General features: G+C 50.6%; 1 protein-coding gene across 1 annotated transcript; it reads left to right on the top strand.

Annotated features, from left to right (window-relative positions):
- Positions 1-8,844: 8,844 nt before the first annotated feature.
- Positions 8,845-13,693, top strand: LOC119105539 (ribosome-binding protein 1-like). The gene is made up of 4 exons (XM_037229002.1): positions 8,845-8,865; positions 11,454-11,513; positions 11,760-11,839; positions 13,339-13,693. The coding sequence occupies exons 1-4, from the start codon at positions 8,845-8,847 to the stop codon at positions 13,691-13,693; spliced, it is 516 nt and encodes a 171-aa protein (XP_037084897.1).
- Positions 13,694-16,355: the final 2,662 nt, after the last annotated feature.

The raw sequence follows: 16,355 nt of genomic DNA, 5'->3' as shown, positions 1-16,355 counted from the left end.
GTCCGCCGAAAATAAACACCAAACGTTCTGCAAACCGCCGGTTTTCTATGCATAGAGACTAGGATAGAGGAAAGCCGCTAAAAGATTTGAAATGCCACGCTCAACTCCTTGAGGCAGATATAATAACAGCAACTGTAACGAATCCCGCCTAGAAGAGAGCCGGCCCAAAAAATCATGCATGCATCGGATACGTTTAATGGCAATACAAAGGAAAAGCTAGGCCATTTCATTTTGCACGTCTCATATTTTGGGGGCTTTCTCAAATCTAAAACTATCGTGCCCGCACAAGTTCTTGCTGCAATTGACATGATTTCTTATACCAACTTAAATGGATGGCCGTTATCATCAATTAGCTGCTCCCTTTTCCACTCTGTTCAAGACTTATGGTGTCACCTCTGGCCCAAATGCAAGACAAGGAAGATAATGTTCGCTGCGACAAATCAGTTACCTCATAGGCGGCGACACATCTCCATCGTTTTCCCAACCCAAGCTTAGCCAAATTTAAGCCACCCAAGCCAAGCTTCTTTTATTTTCCAGGTTCGACCCCATCTACCTTCAAGTCGTGTCAAGTCAAGTGCGCAAATTTGGAAAATCGGACCGCAGCTGTAAAAAGCCTTGAGCGTTGTTGATCGTTGGTTTGGTAATGCCACAGGTCCAAGTCGAGATCCATGCTCGCGGGTCCAGGTGCACAACGTGCACACTTTCAAAAGCGATCCGGGCTATCTCTTCCTTGTAGTACCTGCTGACATAGTGCGTCACGAGGACCGCTGTGGCTTGCATGCCTGTCGAAATCACAACACGGGTGCTGCCATCTGTCACAATGGTGCTTGCATGTACGCCCATTTAAATAAAAAAGCACGCCATTACCAAGAAATCACCCCATGGGCAGCAAAGTCAACTGCAACCAGCTATCTGGCAACATACACTAGTTTGTGTCTCAAGCCGAGTCGAGGAAAATTGTGTGGGATTATCTTATCATCGATGACGGTAGGAAAATGACGCACGTAGGCGTAGTGTAAATTGCACAAAACTTCGAAGAGTAAACCCCCTGTCGGTGGAAGCGTCCATGATAACTGCAGTTGAAAAGCTACAAATGACCCAAACTGCGCAGTTTGCACTATTTGTTTTTCCAGCACTGGAAAAAAGCATTAAGTGCAACGCCCTGGATGTTCCGCACCTGTGCACGAACCCACATTGCATATGAAGCGTGACGCGATTCTCAGCAGTGTCGGAATGCTCATTTCTCATCTTTTTGAAAATATGGCCCGAAGTCCCGCACACCTGACTAAAATTAACTGCCGACTGCGCAGAAGCGTGGAAAACTAGCAGCCAAAGTGGCAAACGCGCACTCGAGCACAACTTTTCAGTGGGATGAGTTTCATCTTGAGATGATTTGCTGGTACTGCCTTTGGCCAGGGGCGAACCTAGCCTGGAGTTGTTTTTTTTTGGGGGGGGGGGGGCAACCGTTCGTCGCCAGCTGGCTGGTGTGGGATCCGAGGTCCAGTGCATGGTGCCTCTCTCGAGTGCCTAGTAGGAACACCATTCAAAACCGAAAGAAAAACACCGAAATAATTTGAATCTTAAACAGAAGTTGAAACAAAACAGTTAAAACAGTTAAAGTGAGAACGGACGGTAAGTAGACGAAACTTTTATGAAGTTCTGGGAATGTTTTGGACGGGTCAAAAATACTCTCAGAGGTTTTGGGGACGCCATGCCCCGTGCCTCTCCCCGCCCCTCCCAGGATCCGACTATGCTTTTGGTTTGCTATTTCCACGCGTTGAAGGGGCGTGTTACGCCTAGGGTACTACGTGCAATTTTATGCTTATATTGGCTTCACCAGAACGCTCTGGTGAGGCCAATACCATATATACATATATATATATATATATATATATATATATGTATATGTATATTCACACTATATTTTCAACGTGAGGGCCAGTCCCCCACGCTCTGAAGTTGTGAGGGACAGTCCCTCAAGCTCTTAAGTTGTCAGGGAGAGTCTCCCAAGCTCTGAAGTTGTGAGGGACAGTCCCTCAAGCTCTTAAGTTGTGAGGGACAGTCCCCAAAGCTCTGAAGCTGTGAGGGACAGTCCCCGGCGCCCTGAAGTTGTAAGGGAGCGTCCCCCACGCCACCCACGATGTCGCTGCCCTGGGGTGCCTGATGCCAATGGTTATCGGAAAGCATGCCTAAATGGTCCCTCCCTAACATAAACGCGTAATTCCCCGGTGTATAGATACATTAAGGCTTTTCATATTTTTAACATAGCACAGAAGCACTCGGGTCACTGTGCTCATTCTCCGCACAATGAGCGTATGCACATATTTGGAGCACTGTCTATAATCACATGTCTTGGTATCTGCGTGACATTTTTCATTTCACTTAGTTATTCTTTCATGCACATCTCATTTCAAGGTATTCTTTCATGGCCATGAGCACAGCTTATTACGTTTTACTTTCCAACATTACCGCTGCCTGCTCAGTAAAGTCGTTGAGCTAGAGCCGTCCGGCATAATGAAGGCATTGAGCTTGGTTATTGCAGCATACGAAATCCGAACTCATAACACCAAGTGCTCACTGCACAATCCAGTGGCACTTGTGCATACCGCCGTCTGGTTATCAATGGCCCGGACAGCCGAACTTTCTTCGAAGTTCGATACATCCTTATCCATAACCTGCTGCCAGTTGTCGCCTTGTCGGCAACGTCTGGCATGAAATAGCCTGAGTGCACCACAATCCGTCTGCAGATAGCCGCCGCGACCTACCGTGACCCGGGGCGTGACCGGTGTCGCCGGCCGGCCGCCGGTGTCGGCTAGGCCGGGCCTGCTTCCGTCGGGACATGGGCTTACACTGGCTTACACTGGACCGCACCTCACACCCGGCCGCGCGCACTAACGCCGCCTTCCTCCGGGCCACACGGGGTCACGCGGGGTCACGCGGGTCACGCGGGGTCACGCGGGGTCACGCGGGTCACGCGGGGTCACGCGGGGTCACGCGAGGTCACGCACGGCCAGGCACGATCAGGCCGGTCCGGGCAGAGGCCCACTTCGGCTGAGGTGGCCCAGACGGCCGGTCGGCGGTTTTTCGTCCCTAAATCGCAGCGTGGTCGCGTCTATGCGTCACTCCCGTGCCCGGCGGGGTCACGAGCCGTCTCGTCCGCCCACTGTACCGCACCGTCGACCGCCGGCGTCCAACTGCCTGCCCATCCCACCGTCACTTCCCCGCCGGGAGGTGGTTCGACTGACGCGATGGCCTGGCGCGAGGGGCGGGGCCTCGTGGTGTAACCCGTCATAACGCCGATGACAGGCGCCGCTGGATGGGGGAGGGCGGGGCCTGGAGGCGTGCAGACCGGTGATTGGTGGACACGATGTCTCGATCGGCCGCGTCTTGCACGGCGTCCAGTGTTATCTGGGTTATGAGGCCACGTCAAATCAGTCAAGTTTATCGCTCACCATCTCCGATCTGGATAGGATGCCGTCACAGGCAGGGGACCGTGTGGGGAAGATCACGACCATCCTTTAGCTCCAGGTAATCTTGTCGTCATCACCATCCTATAGCTAAAGTCCAGGCTTTTCAAGCGCTCGCGTCCGAGTCTATAGTCATGAATAAAGCGCAGGCACAAAACACGTAGGGGAGAGGCGGGAGAATTGGGACAAAGGAGAATAGGGGCACGCAAATATCTTAGACATGGGCAGCTCCGGATCATCACTTATACTTTCACGTTTTTCTTTTTTGCATCAGGTAACGCTGGAAACTATGATCTGTCCTTTTCCGGTGCACAAGAACGCTGCGCGGGGTGAGTGCCAAAAAAGTATACTTTTCGAGTGTAATTTCAAGTTGTGCGTGCTGTTCACGTCAAGCCATCTTTTCTTTTACCTATTTCACGTTGTAAGCTCACGGAATGCTAATCCTCTTGCTTGCATTTAAAATGATATAAGCCAATTGACAAACGGCGGAGAACTCGTCTAGTAGCCAGCGTGTGCTGCAGGAGAATCGGGGCGTCCGTCCCTATTGTCATGCAGATTTCCCAATTCCCCTGCAGGAACCATTAATGTCACTCGTTCATAATACTATACATACCTATAAATTGATGTAACTGTTTTTATCGAAACCTACTCACCCTTTTTCTTCTTTCAGAACCATGCCACGTGTATATGTTAGAAAAGAAAGGGGGTACGCGGACGCATCTCATGATTCAATGCTGCTGGCTGTCAAAGATGTTGCAGAAGGGGAGAGTGAGTCTGAGAAAAGCTACAGAAGCCCACAGTGTGAGCAAAAACGTCCTTGGAGAAGGCATGTCACAAAGCACAGTGTCGATTCTGCAGCTCGTCTTGAGCCCAACTATAGTCATTCGAAGATATTCACTGCTGACGAGGAGCGAGCCCTCAGTGAATATGTGACGCAGTGCTCGAAGATGCTCCATGGTTTAACGCACAAGCAAACACGTGAAATTGCCTCCCAAATGGCAGTTAAAAATTACAAACATTTTCCCGCTTCTTGGGCTGAAAATGAAAAAGCGGGGAGCGAGTGGATGAAGGCCTTCATGAAAAGGAACACCCAGCTGGCACTGCGGAAACCTGAAGCTGCATCCATCGCGCGAGCTGGAGCCTTCAACAGGCACGATGTCGAGGAATTTTTCGGAAACATGTCTGATGTCCTGAAACAGACGAGAGTCTCATGTGCGAGGATTTTAGATTTAGATGAAACTGAATTCACGACTGTACAGAAGCCTGGAAAACTCATTGCTGGAAAGGGAGACAAACTGATCGGAAAGGTCGCCTCTGCGGAGACGGGTGAACTTGTCACGATGTGTGTCGCTGTGACTGCCACTGGGGCATCCCTTCCCCTGCCTACGTCTTCCCAAGGAAGACTCTTCGGGAGAATCTGATGGAAGGCACCCCGGAAGGATCGCTGCAGCTCTGCCACAGCAGCGGGTGGATGAGGCCTGAAAACTTTGAGAACGTGATGCAGCACATTGTGAAGCACATGGGGACAAGCAAGGACAATCCAGTCGTCTTGGTGCTCGACAATCACGTCAGCCATGTCAGCCTAAGCGTGTTGACGTTGGCGAAGGACAGTAGAGTCCATATCGTGACTCTACCTCCTCACAAGAGTCTACAGGCTCCAACCGCTTGATTTCACCGTCTTCGGTCTGACGAAGGCAAACTTCAACAAGCAGGTAGACAGCTGGATGTTCCAAAACGCGGGAAAGCCCACCAAGCTTCTGAACATGGGGAAGCTCATGGGACAGGCGCTGATCCGCTCGGCCACCCCAGCCAACATCCTGTCCGCCTTTCGAACGACAGGAACCTGGCCACTAGAAACTGAAGTCTTCACCAAGGATGACTTGCTTCCCGCAGACGTGACCGACAGACCAGCTCCCTCAGCGACTGCAGGAGCGCCCGGGGTGGCTGAAGACGACACACACGAAGCGGACACACGGGAAGCGGACACAAACGATGCAAACACACATGAAGCGGACGCACACGAAGATGGCACACACGAAGCGGATACACACGAAGAGGGCCGCGTCGAGAGTCCGGGGTCTCCATCCCTGTCGAGGAGGCCGACTGATTCGGTTGACCTGCAACTGGAAAGGCCACCATTTGCAAGCAACGAACCAGATGCAGTTCCTGGGCCGTCACGGGCTCCAGCTGAGGTCCAGGGAGGTGACCCACTCAGCCCAGCACCTCTCGCAGTCCGGCTTTTCTCACCACAGGAGTTTCGGGGATATCCGAAAATGAGTTCTTTTTATCCCATTTTCTTCCTTAAACCGATAAAGCAGCAATGACAAAGTAGCATTAAACAGACCCCGGATCGTCCATGCGATCCTTAAGAAAACATTGTTCATTATTAAACTGTCTTATATTTTCGTGATTATAAATTTTCTTTCATTTTCACCTTTCCTATGTTCGTGAATTATGTTGAGATTCCGTCAAAATATAGTTTTTTAATGGATAATTTTGTATCACAGATGATCCTCCAGTGAGCCATGCTGTCCAATGCCCATGCCTATGTTCTATAACCGTATCATTACAATTCCTGGTCCTCCATCTTTTAAGGCAGGACCCAAAGTGAAGCCGAGTCGCCGAGGGCGGAAAAAAGGAAAGACCATGATAGCTACTAGTACACCAGAGCTGAAAAAAAGAGGAAGAGGAGAAGAATACCTGAAGGTCGCAAGCCAAACACGAACGTGTGTCAAAACAGCTGTTCGATGTCAAGAGCAGCATCGCTAACACGAAAGGTAAGAAGAGAAAGCTGGGAGGTGCCAAGGACTTTCCAAAGGCTGACGATAAAGCGTCATGTCTGTACTATGGGATGCAGTATAGGCTCAGCTGTGAACCGTGGATCCAGTGTACAGCATGCAAAAAGTGGGCGTGCTTGCGGTGAACCGGACGCAACAACCCGGCAGGCACAGTTTGTATGTGACGTCTGCCGAGACTGATGATCCGCTTATCCGCTGTGATCCGATATGATCCACTGTGTCGCGGGTATCGCATTGGCTGTGCTGATTTAACGTGATTGGTACGATGTGTAGAAAGTTTTGCGCCCGTTTACGTTGTTAATTGGGTGTCTAGGATAGGTACCGATATTGTTAGTCATGTGATCCGCTGTGTTGCTCGCACGTCTCCCCGGGGGCCAGTACGTGAACATACCCTCAGCGACACACGCGCACACACACGCATACATATGTCAGCGATCGACAAACGCCCGTATTCGGGCCCCGCTCCGGCAAAACTAGCGGTCAATGCGCGCCGCAGCCAAATGCCCCTTCATTTTAGCCCCAATAATTGGCGTGAGATCTTACTGATATCAACACATAGAGCGTTGCAAGCTTGAGCTTCTCAATAGGCGAATCGCCGCGTCCCCGCTTCCGTTCTGGTGGATGACAACGCCAGCTGTCCGTTATGCCCGGGTCCCCGCTCGCGGTGCTCGTGACGTCGCTTTAGTGGTGACAAGCATTTGCACGCTTGCTTCGCTGCGTTAAGTGTTAGAACGTAGAAAATGTAATTATCTATCTTGAGCAGTTTTAATCACGGTCATAGGTGCCCTAGTTGCCGAGATATGGGTCAAAACGGGAAAAAGATTTGGCCACAGGTCGCGCGCGGTGCTGGCGGCCTCTGGCGGCTGCCGGCAGGAGGGAGCGCACTTCGCCTGCGCTCTCTGCAACACAGGCAAATCTATTCCGTGGGACCGGTGACTGACCATGGGACAGGACCGGTGATTTCGTCCCTTCCATCCACTGTCAGCCTTTTGAATGCTGACGGCGCGCACTGCCGTTGCATTAAACAGCATTGTACTGTATAGAGCAGTGAAAAACGGTCGGTAGTGGCCAAATCAGTTTTCCTGGCTCCCGCACATGTGACGTCACAATCTGTTCCACGTGATTGTCCTTTTGATTCCCCATCAATATTCAGCATTGCCCTCTCCAATTCATGGTGCAAATAAAGCAGCATTCGCTCATTGACACCGTTCCGAACGAATCAGGACATAAGAACAAGACTTTATTGATGAAACCATGTGCTGCTGTGAGGACGAACTCAAACTGCATCAGGTGCACGTAAACCCGCCAAAGTTGGACAGGACACCCCAAAAATCCAACTGCATCAGGTACACATAAACCTACTAGAGGCAGACAGGACGCCCCAAAAATCAAACTGCATCAGGTACACACAAACTTACCGAATGTAGACAGGACACACCAAAAATCCAACTGCATCAGGCACACACAAACCTACCAAAGGTAGACAGGACACCCCAAAAATCACTTAATGACACGAAACAAATGCACACTTTAGCCTATCCATGTGGCCAAGCCCCCCCCCCCTTCCCCCCTTAAGACAAATGCATTGCGAGTGCTCCCGAAGCACAAATATTTTTTCTTCATCAGCTTTATGACTTCATTCTAGCATTATAAGACAAGGACCTAGTTCGATGGAAATCTGAAATGTAGCAAAAATAGGACTGTCGGAAACAAAACCCATTATCTGTCGTAAGGCCATCCAAAGCAGCCGTAAGCTTTCCACTATGGATGCGTTTTTTATCACTATGTGCCTATTCGTTTGTGCCACGCGTCATTCGATGCACTTATTTCACATTTCCTTTCACCGCATAATTTCATCCAATTGACAAAACCAGCAAGCGTAAAATGTCGAACTGGCACGTGCTGATGGAACAACAATGCTTCCAGAGTGAAGTTTACCGACCATTTTGGCAGGCTTGATGACAAACGATGGATTTCACCACAGTTGACCCAATGCTCTGTGCGCTTCAGTTTATGGTGCAGGAATGCAGTTTCCTATTCAGTTGGGAGGCTTCTCCACATGCACACAATTCGAGAAATAATTCGGTCGAATTATGCAGCAACCCTGTTGTTGGCTGCGTTTTGAGGACAGTTTTATTCATTTTGCCTGCTTAGCTCCTCAAGATTATGCTACGGTACAGAATCCTGGTTTGGTACCACATTCAGTCCCTATCTGATAATGCTAGCGTGAAAAGGACTCACGAATAACGATCAAGGTGCCAATTTCTCGAGTGCTTTCAAGATGAAAGCATCGAAATCAGTAATGATGTTGGCAATTTTAGATAGATATAACTTATCGCATTATACTTGGAGCGAAAGCGATGTGATTGCAAAATTGCCACTAACATGACAAAGCATTTTATCAAATTTGTTAATAAATTATTTGCCTGCAAGGTTGGAAATGGCACATAGATGTCGTATTGCACGACTGATGTGGGTATTTTGCCGTCAAGTAGAAGGTCCACAAACATTACGGGAGGAAAATGTATTCTAGGGGAGGGGTGGGAGTTCAGGAGCTCAGCTATTCAGGTAGATTGTAGATGGATCAGGGCCTGAAGCAGGTGCGTTTGTCGTTCGAAGGCCTGGTTCCAGAAACTGCGGCTCTGTTACCTGACCCCGACACCATGATTTTGCACACAAAAGGCGACGCCGTTCAATATAAGACAAGTATAACACGGTAACAAAACGGGCTTTTTAGCGAGTCTTGTGTTTCATTTCAACTTATATATGAACTATTATCTTTTAGAGCTGCTCCGAACCGGCCCGCGGTATTGTTCACAATTACACCACATACAAAAACCGCTTTTGTGATCCAGCATCAGAACGGCTGGTATCATCTCAGCAACCCACTAGTTTGTGTGATCGATAAAAGCATCGATGCTTGCGGAGTGAAAGGCTTAAAACTAGCGTGAGGTCTTCAAAACGAGGTGCGAACAAAGTGGGGTATCTGTTACTCGTGGAAGCAATGCACTTTATTGCACGTTAAAGTAGCACGACTGTGAAAGAAAACCAAAAGGACAATACAAATACTTGAAGTTAATCAAACTTTGTGACGCGTGTAAACAACCTAACTAACAGAGTTACATCCGTTTTGGGACGAGGAAAGTTTAGCAATTGTTTTATTCGTGGCAGTCGGGTTCTGCCACGACGTCTCGCCACAATGGATGGGGGGAAATACCAAGGCGAGAAAGATACGGGTATCAGCTATCCAGCAAAAGATTGCGTGATCACGAATTTTATAGGTAAAGGTTTGTTCCCACTACCAATGGGTATAAGGCTTCTGACCATCATCCCCGTCTCAGACGGGAGATGCTCGTACTGTACCAACAGCGGCACCTGGCTCGGCCTATATATATACATATATATATATATATACATATATATATATATATATATATATATATATATATATATATATATATATCTATATATATATATGGAAGCGCATACATGCATGCGCTCTGAAATCGCCACCACCCTGCATGTCGCAGCTGCACGCCCTCTTTCCCCGATGCGCCGCTTTGGCAGCCGTCACCGGCTCGCGTTCACGTCGGACGTAGTGCTGGGCTGCGTATCTCCCCGCCCCCACCAGGCGCTCTTCCCCTTTATACGACGGCGGCGCTGAGCGTTCTGTTGCCGTCTGTCGCCTCGTTCTGCCGCCTGCCGCCTGCCGCCTGCCGCCTGCCGCCTGCCGCCTGCCGCCTGCCGCCTCGTCCTGCCGCCTGCCACCTGCCGCCTCGTCCTGCCGCCTGCCGCCTGTCGCCTCGTCCTGCCGCCTGCCGCCTGCCGCCTGCCGCCTGTTGCCTCGTCCTGCCGCCTGCCGCCTGCCGCCTGGCACCTGCCGCCTGCTGCCTGTCGCCTACCGCCTGCCGCCCACCGCCTGCCGCCTGGCACCTGTCGCCTCGTCCTGCCGCCTGCCGCCTGCCGCCTGGCACCTGCCGCCTGCCGCCTACCGCCTGCCACCTGCTGCCTGTCGCCTGTCGCCTCGTCCTGCTGCCTGCCGCCTGCCGCCTGCCGCCTGCCCCCTGCCGCTTGCCGCCTCGTCCTGCCGCCTACCGCCTGCCGCCTACCGCCTGCCGCCTGCCGTCTGCCGCCTGCCGCCTGCCGCCTCGTCCTGCCGCCTGCCGCCTCGTCCTGCCGCAGGCCGCCTCGCCCTGCGCCCATCTAAGCGACCCATGCCGTCACTCGTTAAAACACTCATTTTATACACGGAGTTAACACTCGCACTCGGAAGCCTATCGACGCACGTGCTACGGCCGCAGAGATGGCCGCAAATTCAGCTCATTGCGCTTGGTAAGTTGCATGTGTTCCAAACTGTACAACGTTCTAAGTTCGCGCAGGTTTGCTGGATTATTCAAGAGTCGTCGTTGGATCTCTTGCCATTTCCAAGTGGCGACCTGGTAAAATATGAGGGACGGACATACGTACGAACGCTTTGTTTGTAATAGTGGAGGAGATATGCCTGACTCGAAACACTCTTACTATTGCAGGTAAGCAACACTTCTCCGGTAAAGTCCATTGACGTCACAACATTCGGCAACACGAATTTGAAGCATGACTAAGGCACCAATACCACATGCTCTGTCCGGAATCAAAGAGCGGTGTTTTGTCGTGAACTTAAAACCATGTGCTATATTTCGCCGGGTCCTTTGCATTGCTACCAAATCAAGGTCGCTTTCATTCAGAACATATTTTCGCTTACACACACACAAACACACACACACACACACACACACACACACACACACACACACACACACACACACACACACACACACACACACACACACACACACACACACACACACACACACACACATACACACACACACACACACACACACACATACACACACACACACACATATATATATATATATATATATATATATATATATATATATATATATATATATATAGCCAGAACTTTCCAAATGTTATTACCTCGAGCGTGGACCGTCCGTGCACCTCTGGACACGGCCTTTTCCCAGAGCGAGAAGGCGGCCAGAACACGTCTGCATCTGACCACACGGCTGCTGTCTGAGGTCGCGGTACACGGGCCGTAAATCACCATCTAGCCGTGAAGCGGTCCGTCTCCTCGGTAATTGTGTCAGGGTGCACAGGAGCACAGCCAGCGTTCCGCCGCCAGGTGCGCCGCCAGAAGCGCCGCTACGTAGCGGAGCTGGCCAAAGGTTCGGAAGAAGGGGACGTAAGTTCTTTTGGTGACCGGACAGAGTCGCGGGCGTGCCAAATACTCGGCTTAGTGGTTGCCGTCTATGGGTCTGGAGACTCGCTTCCGGTAAAAGTTGGCGTCGACCTTAAGGCGCTGCATCGAAAGCACCTAACTAAAATCGGTTCGCCCCTTTCCCAACTCCTTAAACCATTCGCCACCCCTGACCACATCCGTGCAATGCCCCACCATCGGCCGTCGCTGGGCGCGCCCCTGCGTGCACAGGAGCGGCGCCTGGCAGGGCACTCAGGATCTCAGCAGGAGCTGCCTTCGACGGGCCGGGCGGCGGCGCCGTGCCTGCGACGGCGCGTCCGAGGGACGGCCTGATCCCTGGGCGGCGACGGCTCTGACCGGCCTGCAGATGGATGGGTGCCGCGGCGGCAGACCCGCGCTGGAGCGGCGCGGGGCGCGGCTGTCGTCAGCCACCTCGGGACGCGGGGACCGATGACGCATTGCGCCGGGAAACAGGCTGTCACAGCAGCCGAGCTAGATGAAATACTGAAGGGGTGCTGTTGAGTTATGGCAGGTGGCCACGATTGTATCGCCACACTCCGCGGCCAGGCGTAATTCAATCAGCACGGCCCCGTGACCGCTAGATGAGGCATGTGTGGTGTACGCCTGTCAGCGACGGTATATGGGGAAGGGCCGGAGACTTGCGTCGAGAGAATGGCTTGTGAGCGAATGGCGGATAGTGCTTCATATGCAACTGGTACATGGCGGCAGGTAGTCCTATATCTATGGTCTTGAAAGCCCAGAAATAGGTTTTTGCGTGATTTTGAATTTATTTCTGCTTTTTAATATTGTGTTAAAAATGATCGGTCTGAACCAGCAAGACAGGGAGGGGAGAGAGTCTTCACAAAAAACAACACACCGGCATCCCTGGTATCCCAGAACAACGACGGAATTTATTCAGCTGTCAGGTACACACTTGCGGGTGATGTTTTTCAATGAGCAACACACTTCATATAGTGTTATAGTAGTGCTCTTCAACAAACAGCAAAACTCATCAGTTGTAGCGGAACCAAGACATGGTGGCTGTTCAATACGCCTGTGGTGTGTGACTTACAATTATTATGAGGATAAAAGTATCTGGATCACCCAGTGTGACTTACATGAATCTGTCGCTGAGAACCAGGAACACGAGGCTTGTCTTTATGGGAGAACAAATAGTGAGAATCAAGATCCTAAGTCTAATGTTCTTGAAAGAACCAGCGGGTAAAAAACAAGAACCATGTCTAGGGTCTCCTACAAGTAGATGGGAGGCAGGATCCGGAGCATGCTATATGGGTGTGACCTGATAGACCCGGTGGAAGCCAGGATCCGGAGCATGCTATATAGGTGTGGCTTAATAGACCCGGTGGAAGCCAGTACCTAGGGTCTTATTTTGTCAAAATAACCAAAGAAAACAAATGCTGTGCGTGTTGTTTCGCTCAAAGAACCAATATCTTATTATCAGGACTTATCCTTCAGAATCCGGGGTCTGAAATTGATTCCATTGCTGAAAGATCCAGTGAGAGCCAAGAACCAATATTGGGACCTAGGTAAGTGTCTGCCCATGCAGCTATGAGAAGTAACCAAGCCCGCTGTGCTGCTGGGAGGGGTGTCACGTCCTGTTGTGGCCCAGGGAGGGGTGTCCGGACCAGCTGCGCCCCGGTGAGGGATGTCCCGACCTGCTGTGTCACAGGGAGGAGTATCCGGACCTGCTGTGTCACAGGAAGGGGTGTCCCGACCAGCCATGACACAGGGAGGGGTGTCCGGACCAGCTGCGCCCCGGTGAGGGATGTCCCGACCTGCTGTGTCACAGGGAAGGGTGTCCGGACCAGCTGCGCCCCGGTGAGGGATGTCCCGACCTGCTGTGTCGCAGGGAAGGGTGTTCGGACCAGCTGCGCCCCGGTGAGGGATGTCCCGACCTGCTGTGTCACAGGGAAGGGTGTCCGGACCAGCTGCGCCCCGGTGAGGGATGTCCCGACCTGCTGTGTCACAGGGAAGGGTGTCCGGACCAGCTGCGCCCCGGTGAGGGATGTCCCGACCAGCTGTGTCACAGGGAGGGGTGTCCCGACCAGCTGTGCCCCAGGGAGTGGTGTCCGGACCAGCTGTGTCACAGGGAGGGGTGTCCCGACCAGCTGTGCCCCAGGGAGGGGTGTCCGGACCAGCCATGACACAGGGAAGGATGTCCCGACCTGCCAAACTGCTGAAACTGAGAGAGTCAGCCAGGCCCACCTCGTCACTGACAGTAGAAGCAGATTGCTGCGCCTCGGAGAGGCACGTCGACCTCCGAGGCAGGAACTAATCCGTCTGGCCGCGGTCCTCGAGAGGTCTCTCTTACAGCCGCCGCTCTCGCACCTGTCCCGGCTTGTCCCGACACCCTGAGAGACGCCCTAGGTGTGTTGACCAAGGTGAAAATCAGTCATCGTGTTTGTCGTCTGCAACTCCAAATTACGTGATGCATGCGCCCTTCGCGTGCATCGTGACTACCAACGCACGAAAACTGTCGTGTGCCACGGTATTGCACCGGCTGAATCGTGCAACCGCACGAGACGGCCGGTGGTTGAGATTAGAGCCTCTCATTTAACACCCACGGAGAGACTACCAGCAACATCACATAGCGGAGTGTAAACAAATCACTTCATGGCCCTATCCCGTGGCTTGTATATAAAGCCTTGGTCTAGTCTATGTTAATTCAAATAATTGAAACAACAAGAATCGGATCGAAAACTTAGTCTGAATTAGTTAAAACTAGCAATATAAAGATCCTTGATTTTGGAGCAATTTCGCGTGATTTTTCAATCCATCTGAATCTGAATTGAATGAAGAATGCCTCTGCCTGTATGCGGTGCTTCTGCATATAACTTTAGCAACGGATCTCACATAGGGAATGCAATATGTCGATTTGAGCGCTTCATTTCGACTGTATGCCTAAATCATGGTTCGGAAAACCCATACCCTGAGGCTGGCACGGTGTCAGAAAACTTGTCGCTTAGGAGGGTTAAAATCGAGTGTCCAAATGAGGCCGCTTCGTCAAATATTTGTTAGCTCTTTGATATTTATGCTGCGAAGATATCCTGAATGCGCTTTTTAATTAATATCTAACTATGTGTGCTTTGGTCGTAATGAGGTGCTCAGTAAACCTAGAAATGCCAAATATCTTACAGTCTACCGCAAAAAACAGACAACTCCCAGTGAAGGCTCAAAGGAAACAAGATTCGGAACATACGTTCAAAGGATATGAAGTAAACAGAACAGAAACCTCTTATTTCTAAGGACCGTTTTACGTATGGAAAAGGGTAAGGAAACATCACCTCAAAGAGTTTCATTTCAAGCTCACCCAAGAGAGACAAAAAACAACAACAAAGAAACTCGTTAAGTCGGATTAGACCTATCAGAAGATGCTCCAACTTATTTTCTAGATTATCGTTCAAAATTACAACATCGCCGACTTCCACCTGCCACTGTCGCCTAATGTGACAAGACGACCGTAGTATACGTGAGGTGTATGTTTCTTTCCATGGCGAATATTAAAACGAAAACATTAAAACATTATTTAATCTCCTGAGCAAGCATCTGGTAAAAAGAAGAATGTCTTTTGTATCGCGAGATGCCGTTTCTTGATGTATTAGCTCAACAAAAGTTGTCCGTTAGCCTAATGCTTTTCAGGTGCCATTGAATTAGATCGATCCCCATTCAGGCCAGACCATCTAAGCAAGCGAGGTGAAATCACAAGAGGATTGGACAAGGCCTCGCAAGATTAATTGTGGGAGGGGAGGGTAAAGGACACTGTTTTTTTCTGAGTAATGTTAAGCGATTTCTTAAGGAAATCAAAGGGAAGTGTTAAAATGGCATCAAAAGTTCAGAGGACACGTTTCGACACCTGGTTTCGATCAGTTCATATATTAATTACGGTGGCACACAGAAAGTCTGCCAGATAAGGTAAAGGCAGGAAAAGCAAGGTAATAAACGCCGGGTCGAACAAAACTTAGTACATACATCGCAGCATTATACTACAATTACACTAGATGCGCATTGAAAGCGAAAACTTTGGTTTACACTTAGCATTGGGATGCTTGTGTTTGTAGCTGACAGTAGCGTGGCGCAACTGCTACGGCAGTGAATGTGTGTACATTTTGAATGCAAGCTGCCCCCGACGTTGCATGCCCAGAAGCAAGAAGCCCTCAGAGAATTGTACACCGCATTACACTGACAGCTTGCATTGACCGTTGGCAAACAATTCAGCCTATTCCATTGCAAACTGGAAGAACAATCCCGATTCGTTCCAGCTTCGAACACACGACCTTTCGATTCGATGGATCCGACACGCTCCCCATGGAGATAGAAGGGGCCTCCTGCTTCGAAAACGGGGCCTGCTACATGCAGAGCCTGTCTCCTAACGCAGAGCAGCGGCCTCCAGAACCAGCGAAGGGGCCATCTAAACACAACATTGGGCCTGTTGACCTAGAGAATAGGCTACTTTATTCATAAAAGCGGCCTTACTACGATCCAGAAGAAGGGCCTCTTGATGTAGGAAAGAGTCGCCTGAGCCTGATTTATTGCTCTCTTCTCAGTTATGCCGGCCTTCATGACCTGAATTTTGGTAATCTATTGCTAACCACAATCCCTTTAGTTTTGGCGCAAAGGCCTCACAAGAATTTTGAGGGAGCAAAAACATACTCGCCTGCTGGCAGCAGGGCAAGCCCCACCCCACCTGCTGTGTCGTCCATCCTTTCCGTGATCCACTACACTCAGTCATTTAAAACACAACTCATCTGATGTCATACATCTTCCACAAAACCACACCACCTCTCAGCAAAGACATGAACGCATTCA

Source organism: Pollicipes pollicipes, unplaced genomic scaffold, assembly GCF_011947565.3.
Source record: "Pollicipes pollicipes isolate AB1234 unplaced genomic scaffold, Ppol_2.1 Scaffold_6138;HRSCAF=7277_pilon_pilon_pilon, whole genome shotgun sequence".
In the NCBI taxonomy this organism is placed as follows: domain Eukaryota; kingdom Metazoa; phylum Arthropoda; class Thecostraca; order Pollicipedomorpha; family Pollicipedidae; genus Pollicipes; species Pollicipes pollicipes.
Note: the sequence above shows the minus strand (reverse complement) of the source record. Positions and strands in the feature narration are given on the sequence as shown.